Here is a 10,000-nt window from a genome sequence, read left to right as displayed (position 1 = left end):
GCGATGTGGCTATATAAGGTGCTATATGGTGTGATGTGGCTATATAAGGTGCTATATGGTGCGATGTGGCTATAATTAAAGGTGTTATATGGTGTGATGTGGCTATATAAGGTGCTATATGGTGTGATGTGGCTATAATTAAAGGTGTTATATGGTGCGATGTGGCTATATAAGGTGTTATATGGTGCGATGTGGCTATATAAGGTGTTATATGGTGCGATGTGGCTATATAAGGTGCTATATGGTGCGATGTGGCTATATAAGGTGCTATATGGTGCGATGTGGCTATATAAGGTGCTATATGGTGTGATGTGGCTATATAAGGTGCTATATGGTGCGATGTGGCTATATAAGGTGCTATATGCAGAAATCACTCCGTCATTTCCTGGTTACCAAAACTTTACTAATTCACCTAGTTACAGTTTGTGTGACAAAACAAGCGGTTATTGTGTAGAGAATCAAATCGAATTTCTATTTGTCACAACCGGTACACCTTACCGTGAATATGCTTACTTACAAGCCCCTTAACCAACAATGTACCATCTAAACCGTAGTGAAATATATTTTCCATAACCAAAAATATTGTACTGTATTTTCAGCTGTTTAAAGCTGGTGGACAAAACCTAAAGTAAAAAAATACATCTAAAACTGAACTTGAGCACGGAAGCGTAGAAATAATGCACATAGAACTGTCTTTGAATGAGACAGATCTATAACTCACATTTCTATGTGAATTTGGTCGCCCCCCCCCCCCCAAAAAAGTTACATAATCCAGCTATAATGTTTTGTAGGAGTTGATACGTTTTTCGTTGAGACCAAATCATATCGGACATTTTAAAGTGGAAATTACAAACTTTTATGAGGCTTTTTACAAGTTTGCATAACCTGATAGGAAATTCTCAGCAACAAAATAGTGATCAAATTCTGATCCTACATCTGTAGATTTCCCCCTCCTCTCCCTGAACCCGACCCTGCCACGGGTGGTATGCGGCCAAGGCTGTATGGCCCAGTGCACTACAGGCTCATGTCATGGCACGCAGGGAAAGATGCGGAGGAGCGGTACGGCCACAGACTGGCGAGAACTTGATCCGTGAGCGCACCTGCTGTTGTGCTTAGTTGAAGAATGTCAGCTATGTGGGAGAGGGAGAGAGAGAGAGAGAGAGAGGCAGAGACAGAGAGGGAGAGAGGAAGAAATTGATTGGGGGATAGAGAGAGAAGTGTTAACCCCAGATGTCAGTCGGTCAGTCGGCCAGTTATATCCAACGCCTCGGCAACTTCTCTCTCTACCATGGCTGAAAAACATAACCCACCCCACCACAGACACAGGTAACTACTTTTTATACCTGCCTTCTCTTCTTCTCTCTCTGTCAACCTTACATTGAGCCTGGATCTGTAGGGCCTTCTCTTCTTCTCTCTCTGTCAACCTTACATTGAGCCTGGATCTGTAGGGCCTTCTCTTCTTCTCTCTCTGTCAACCTTACATTGAGTCTGGATCTGTAGGGCCTTCTCTTCTTCTCTCTCTGTCAACCTTACATTGAGCCTGGATCTGTAGGACCTTCTCTTCTTCTCTCTCTGTCAACCTTACATTGAGCCTGGATCTGTAGGACCTTCTCTTCTTCTCTCCCTGTCAACCTTACATTGAGCCTGGATCTGTAGGGCCTTCTCTTCTTCTCTCTCTGTCAACCTTACATTGAGCCTGGATCTGTAGGGCCTTCTCTTCTTCTCTCTCTGTCAACCTTACATTGAGCCTGGATCTGTAGGACCTTCTCTTCTTCTCTCTCTGTCAACCTTACATTGAGTCTGGATCTGTAGGGCCTTCTCTTCTTCTCTCTCTGTCAAACTTACATTGAGCCTGGATCTGTAGGACCTTCTCTTCTTCTCTCTCTTTCAACCTTACATTGAGCCTGGATCTGTAGGTCTATGAGTTTTGATAGCTTACAATGCCAAAACTGTAGCATATAGTGTCTGTAGGTCTATATAGTGTCTATTGGCCTATACAGTGTCTATAGGTCTATATAAGGTCTATATAAGGTCTATATAGTGTCTATATACTGTCTATAGGTCTATATAGTGTCTATATGGTGTCTATAAGTCTATATAGTTTCTGTAGGTCTATATAGGGTCTACATGGTGTCTATATGGTGTTTATATAGTGTCTGTAGGTCTATAAGGTGTCTATAGGTCTATATAGTGTCTATATAGTGTCTGTAGGTCTATATAGTGTATCTAGGTCTATATAGTGTCTATATAGTGTCTGTAGGTCCTTATAGTGTCTATATAGTGTATGTAGGTCTATATAGTGTCTGTATGTCTATATAGTGTCTATATAGTGTCTATCTATACATACGGTGTCTATATAGTGTCTATATAGTGTATATAGTGTCTATAGGTCTATATAGTGTCTATATAGTGTCTATAGGTCTTTATAGTGTCTATAGCTCTATATAGTGTATATAGGTCTATATAGTGTCTATATAGTGTTTATATAGTGTCTGTAGGTCTATATAGTGCCTATAAGGTGTCTATGTAGTGTCTATATAGTGTATGTAGGTCTATAAAGTGTCTATATAGTGTCTGTAGGTCTATATAGTGCCTATATGGTGTCTATATAGTGTCTATATAGTGTCTGTAGGTCTATAAAGTGTCTATATAGTGTCTATAAAGTGTCTGTAGGTCTATATAGTGTCTGTAAGTCTATAAAGTGTCTATATAGTGTATGTAAGTCTATAAAGTGTCTATATAGTGTATGTAAGTCTATAAAGTGTCTATATAGTGTCTGTAGGTCTATATAGTGTCTGTAGGTCTATATGGTGTTTGTAGGTCTATAAAGTGTCTATATAGTGTCTGTAGGTCTATATGGTGTCTGTAGGTCTATATAGTATCTATATAGTGTATGTAGGTCTATATAGTGTCTGTAGGTCTATATAGTATCTATATAGTATCTATATAGTATCTATATAGTGTATGTAGGTCTATATAGTGTCTGTAGGTCTATATAGTGTCTATATAGTGTCTGTAGGTCTATATGGTGTCTATATGGTGTCTATAAGTCTATATAGTTTCTGTAGGTCTATATAGGGTCTACATGGTGTCTATATGGTGTTTATATAGTGTCTGTAGGTCTATAAGGTGTCTATAGGTCTATATAGTGTCTATATAGTGTCTGTAGGTCTATATAGTGTATCTAGGTCTATATAGTGTCTATATAGTGTCTGTAGGTCCTTATAGTGTCTATATAGTGTATGTATGTCTATATAGTGTCTATATAGTGTCTATCTATACATACGGTGTCTATATAGTGTCTGTATAGTGTATATAGTGTCTATAGGTCTATATAGTGTCTATATAGTGTCTATAGGTCTTTATAGTGTCTATAGCTCTATATAGTGTATATATAGTGTATATAGGTCTATATAGTGTCTATATAGTGTTTATATAGTGTCTGTAGGTCTATATAGTGCCTATATGGTGTCTATGTAGTGTCTATATAGTGTATGTAGGTCTATAAAGTGTCTATATAGTGTCTGTAGGTCTATATAGTGTCTATAAAGTGTCTGTAGGTCTATATAGTGTCTGTAAGTCTATAAAGTGCTAATATAGTGTATGTAAGTCTATAAAGTGTCTATATAGTGTATGTAAGTCTATAAAGTGTCTATATAGTGTATGTAAGTCTATAAAGTGTCTGTAGGTCTATATAGTGTCTATAGGTCTATATAGTGTCTGTAGGTCTATATAGTGTATATAAAGTGTATCTAGGTCTATATAGTGTCTATATAGTGTCTGTAGGTCTATATAGTTTCTATAAAGTGTCTGTAGGTCTATATAGTGTATGTAGGTCTATATAGTGTCTATATAGTGTCTGTAGGTCTATATCGTGTCTGTAGGTCTATACAGTGTCTGTAGGTCTATATAGTGTCTGTAGGTCTATATAGTCTCTATATAGTGTGTATAGGTCTATATAGTGTCTATATAGTGTCTATAGGTCTATATAATGTCTATATAGTGTATATTGGTCTATATAGTGTCTATATAGTGTATATTGGTCTATATTGTGTCTATAAAGTGTCTATAGGTCTATATAGTGTCTATATAGTGTCTGTATGTCTATATAGTGTCTATATAGTGTCTATATAGTGTATATAGGTCTATATAGTATCTTTATCGTGTCCATATAGTGTCTGTAGGTCTATATAGTGTCTATATAGTGTCTATATAGTGTATATAGGTCTATATAGTATCTATATAGTGTCTATATAGTGTCTATAGGTCTATATAGTGTATGTAAGTCTATAAAGTGTCTATATAGTGTATGTAAGTCTATAAAGTGTCTATATAGTGTATGTAAGTCTATAAAGTGTCTATATAGTGTATGTAAGTCTATAAAGTGTCTATATAGTGTCTGTAGGTCTATATAGTGTCTGTAGGTCTATATGGTGTTTGTAGGTCTATAAAGTGTCTATATAGTGTCTGTAGGTCTATATGGTGTCTGTAGGTCTATATAGTATCTATATAGTGTATGTAGGTCTATATAGTGTCTGTAGGTCTATATAGTATCTATATAGTATCTATATAGTGTATGTAGGTCTATATAGTGTCTGTAGGTCTATATAGTGTCTATATAGTGTCTGTAGGTCTATATGGTGTCTGTAGGTCTATATAGTGTCTGTAGGTCTATATAGTATCTATATAGTATCTATATAGTATCTATATAGTGTATGTAGGTCTATATAGTGTCTGTAGGTCTATATAGTGTCTATATAGTGTCTGTAGGTCTATATAGTGTTTGTAGGTCTATAAAGTGTCTATATAGTGTCTGTAGGTCTATATGGTGTCTGTAGGTCTATAGTGTCTGTAGGTATCTATATAGTGTATGTAGGTCTATATTGTGTCTGTAGGTCTATATAGTATCTATATAATATCTATATAGTATCTATATAGTGTATGTAGGTCTATATAGTGTCTGTAGGTCTATATAGTGTCTGTAGGTCTATATAGTGTCTATATAGTGTCTGTAGGTCTATATAGTGTCTATGTAGGTCTATATAGTATCTATATAGTGTATGTAGGTCTATATAGTATATGTAGGTCTATATAGTGTCTATATAGTGTCTGTAGGTCTATATAGTGTCTATATAGTGTCTGTAGGTCTATAGTATCTATATAATATCTATATAGTATCTATATAGTGTATGTAGGTCTATATAGTGTCTGTAGGTCTATATAGTGTCTATATAGTGTCTGTAGGTCTATATAGTGTCTGTAGGTCTATATAGTATCTATATAGTGTATGTAGGTCTATATAGTGTCTGTAGGTCTATATAGTGTCTATATAGTGTCTGTAGGTCTATATAGTGTCTGTAGGTCTATATAGTATCTATATAGTGTATGTAGGTCTATATAGTGTATGTAGGTCTATATAGTGTCTATATAGTGTCTGTAGGTCTATATAGTGTCTGTAGGTCTATATAGTATCTATATAATATCTATATAGTATCTATATAGTGTATGTAGGTCTATATAGTGTCTGTAGGTCTATATAGTGTCTATATAGTGTCTGTAGGTCTATATAGTGTCTGTAGGTCTATATAGTATCTATATAGTGTATGTAGGTCTATATAGTGTATGTAGGTCTATATAGTGTCTATATAGTGTCTGTAGGTCTATATAGTGTCTATAGGTCTATATAGTGTCTGTAGGTCTATATGGTGTCTGTAGGTCTATATAGTGTCTATAGGTCTATATAGTGTCTGTAGGTCTATATAGTGTATATAAAGTGTATCTAGGTCTATATAGTGTCTATATAGTGTCTGTAGGTCTATATAGTTTCTATAAAGTGTCTGTAGGTCTATATAGTGTCTATATAGTGTCTGTAGGTCTATATAGTGTCTATATAGTGTCTATATAGTGTCTGTAGGTCTATACAGTGTCTGTAGGTCTATATCGTGTCTGTAGGTCTATACAGTGTCTGTAGGTCTATATAGTGTCTGTAGGTCTATATAGTGTCTGTAGGTCTATATAGTGTCTGTAGGTCTATATAGTGTCTATATAGTGTCTGTAGGTCTATACAGTGTCTGTAGGTCTATATCGTGTCTGTAGGTCTATACAGTGTCTGTAGGTCTATATTGTGTCTGTAGGTCTATATAGTCTCTATATAGTGTGTATAGGTCTATATAGTGTATCTAGGTCTATATAGTGTCTATATAGTGTCTATAGGTCTATATAATGTCTATATAGTGTATATTGGTCTATATAGTGTCTATATAGTGTATATTGGTCTATATACTGTCTATATAGTGTATATTGGTCTATATTGTGTCTATAAAGTGTCTATAGGTCTATATAGTGTCTATATAGTGTCTGTATGTCTATATAGTGTCTATATAGTGTCTATATAGTGTATATAGGTCTATATAGTATCTTTATCGTGTCCATATAGTGTCTGTAGGTCTATATAGTGTCTATATAGTGTCTATACGTTTATATAGTGTCTATATAGTGTCTATATAGTGTATGTAAGTCTATAGTGTCTATATAGTGTCTGTAGGTCTATAGTCTCTATATAGTGTCTGTAGGTCTATATGGTGTCTGTAGGTCTATAAAGTGTCTATATAGTGTCTGTAGGTCTATATGGTGTCTGTAGGTCTATATAGTATCTATATAGTGTATGTAGGTCTATATAGTGTCTGTAGGTCTATATAGTATCTATATAGTATCTATATAGTATCTATATAGTGTATGTAGGTCTATATAGTGTCTGTAGGTCTATATAGTGTCTATATAGTGTCTGTAGGTCTATATGGTGTCTGTAGGTCTATATAGTATCTATATAGTGTATGTAGGTCTATATAGTGTCTGTAGGTCTATATAGTATCTATATAGTATCTATATAGTATCTATATAGTGTATGTAGGTCTATATAGTGTCTGTAGGTCTATATAGTGTCTATATAGTGTCTGTAGGTCTATATAGTGTTTGTAGGTCTATAAAGTGTCTATATAGTGTCTGTAGGTCTATATGGTGTCTGTAGGTCTATATAGTATCTATATAGTGTATGTAGGTCTATATTGTGTCTGTAGGTCTATATAGTATCTATATAATATCTATATAGTATCTATATAGTGTATGTAGGTCTATATAGTGTCTGTAGGTCTATATAGTGTCTGTAGGTCTATATAGTGTCTATATAGTGTCTGTAGGTCTATATAGTGTCTGTAGGTCTATATAGTATCTATATAGTGTATGTAGGTCTATATAGTGTATGTAGGTCTATATAGTGTCTATATAGTGTCTGTAGTGTCTATATAGTCTATATAGTGTCTATATAGTATCTATATAGTGTCTATATAGTGTATGTAGGTCTATATAGTGTCTATATAGTCTATATAGTATCTATATAATGTCTATATAGTATCTATATAGTGTATGTAGGTCTATATAGTGTCTGTAGGTCTATATAGTGTCTATATAGTGTCTGTAGGTCTATATAGTGTCTATATAGGTCTATATAGTGTCTATATAGTGTATGTAGGTCTATATAGTGTTTATATAGTGTCTGTAGGTCTATATAGTGTCTATAGGTCTATATAGTGTCTGTAGGTCTATATGGTGTCTGTAGGTCTATATAGTGTCTATAGGTCTATATAGTGTCTGTAGGTCTATATTGTGTATATAAAGTGTATCTAGGTCTATATAGTGTCTATATAGTGTCTGTAGGTCTATATAGTTTCTATAAAGTGTCTGTAGGTCTATATAGTGTCTATATAGTGTCTGTAGGTCTATATAGTGTCTATATAGTGTCTGTAGGTCTATACAGTGTCTGTAGGTCTATATCGTGTCTGTAGGTCTATACAGTGTCTGTAGGTCTATATAGTGTCTGTAGGTCTATATAGTGTCTGTAGGTCTATATAGTGTCTATATAGTGTCTGTAGGTCTATATAGTTTCTATAAAGTGTCTGTAGGTCTATATAGTGTCTATATAGTGTCTGTAGGTCTATACAGTGTCTGTAGGTCTATATCGTGTCTGTAGGTCTATACAGTGTCTGTAGGTCTATATCGTGTCTGTAGGTCTATATAGTCTCTATATAGTGTGTATAGGTCTATATAGTGTATCTAGGTCTATATAGTGTCTATAGGTCTATATAATGTCTATATAGTGTATATTGGTCTATATAGTGTCTATATAGTGTATATTGGTCTATATACTGTCTATATAGTGTATATTGGTCTATATTGTGTCTATAAAGTGTCTATAGGTCTATATAGTGTCTGTATGTCTATATAGTGTCTATATAGTGTCTATATAGTGTATATAGGTCTATATAGTATCTTTATCGTGTCTGTAGGTCTATATAGTGTCTATATAGTGTCTATACGTCTATATAGTGTCTATATAGTGTCTATATAGTGTCTATAGGTCTATATATAGTGTCTGTAGGTCTATATAGTGTCTATATAGTGTATATAGGTCTATATAGTATCTATATAGTGTCTATATAGTGTCTATAGGTCTATATAGTGTATGTAAGTCTATAAAGTGTCTATATAGTGTATGTAAGTCTATAAAGTGTCTATATAGTGTATGTAAGTCTATAAAGTGTCTATATAGTGTATGTAAGTATATAAAGTGTCTATATAGTGTCTGTAGGTCTATATAGTGTCTGTAGGTCTATATAGTGTTTGTAGGTCTATAAAGTGTCTATATAGTGTCTGTAGGTCTATATGGTGTCTGTAGGTCTATATAGTATCTATATAGTGTATGTAGGTCTATATAGTGTCTGTAGGTCTATATAGTATCTATATAGTATCTATATAGTATCTATATAGTGTCTGTAGGTCTATATAGTGTCTGTGTATAGGTCTATATAGTGTCTATATAGTGTCTGTAGGTCTATATGGTCTATATCTGTAGGTCTATATAGTGTCTATATAGTGTCTATAGGTCTAGGTCTATATAGTGTCTGTAGGTCTATATAGTATCTATATAGTATCTATATAGTATCTATATAGTGTATGTAGGTCTATATAGTGTCTAGGTCTATATAGTGTCTATATAGTGTCTATAGGTCTATATAGTGTCTATATAGTGTCTGTAGGTCTATATAGTATCTATATAGTGTCATATAGTGTATAGGTCTATATAGTGTATGTAGGTCTATATAGTGTCTATATAGTGTCTGTAGGTCTATATAGTGTCTATAGGTCTATATAGTGTCTGTAGGTCTATATAGTGTCTGTAGGTCTATATAGTGTCTATAGGTCTATATAGTGTCTATAGGTCTATATAGTGTCTATATAAAGTGTATATAGTGTCTAGGTCTATATAGTTATATAGTGTCTGTAGGTCTATATAGTTTCTATAAAGTGTCTGTAGGTCTATATAGTGTATGTAGGTCTATATAGTGTCTATATAGTGTCTGTAGGTCTATATAGTGTCTGTAGGTCTATACAGTGTCTGTAGGTCTATATAGTGTCTGTAGGTCTATGTAGTCTCTATATAGTGTGTATAGGTCTATATAGTGTCTATATAGTGTCTATAGGTCTATATAATGTCTATATAGTGTATATTGGTCTATATAGTGTCTATATAGTGTATTTTGGTCTATATAGTGTCTATATAGTGTATATTGGTCTATATACTGTCTATATAGTGTATATTGGTCTATATTGTGTCTATAAAGTGTCTATAGGTCTATATAGTGTCTATATAGTGTCTGTATGTCTATATAGTGTCTATATAGTGTCTATGTAGTGTATATAGGTCTATATAGTATCTTTATCGTGTCCATATAGTGTCTGTAGGTCTATATAGTGTCTATATAGTGTCTATACGTCTATATAGTGTCTATATAGTGTCTATATAGTGTCTATAGGTCTATATATAGTGTCTGTAGGTCTATATAGTGTCTATATAGTGTATATAGGTCTATATAGTATCTATATAGTGTCTATATAGTGTCTATAGGTCTATATAGTGTCTGTAGGTCTATATAGTGTCTATATA

The 10,000-nt window shown here is 33.8% G+C and overlaps 1 protein-coding gene across 7 annotated transcripts in view; it reads left to right on the top strand.

Annotated features, from left to right (window-relative positions):
• Positions 1 to 10,000, top strand: part of LOC135574224 (aminoacyl tRNA synthase complex-interacting multifunctional protein 1-like) — a 70,086-nt gene that overhangs the window by 16,553 nt on the left and 43,533 nt on the right. For 2 of the 7 annotated variants that reach the window (XM_065025152.1, XM_065025151.1), the window contains exon 1: positions 1,169 to 1,326. The exons of 3 other annotated variants lie outside the window; for them this stretch is intronic. In XM_065025152.1, the coding sequence (XP_064881224.1) occupies positions 1,289 to 1,326 (38 nt within the window). In that variant the 5' untranslated portion in view covers positions 1,169 to 1,288. Of the gene's footprint in view, positions 1 to 1,023; positions 1,091 to 1,168; positions 1,327 to 10,000 lie in introns of those variants that run through there. 2 more of the 7 variants (XM_065025150.1, XM_065025149.1) reach the window with 2 other exon arrangements.

This window comes from Oncorhynchus nerka, linkage group LG12 (assembly GCF_034236695.1).
Source record: "Oncorhynchus nerka isolate Pitt River linkage group LG12, Oner_Uvic_2.0, whole genome shotgun sequence".
NCBI classification, from domain to species: Eukaryota; Metazoa; Chordata; class Actinopteri; order Salmoniformes; family Salmonidae; genus Oncorhynchus; species Oncorhynchus nerka.
This window is presented reverse-complemented; position numbering and strand designations above follow the sequence as displayed.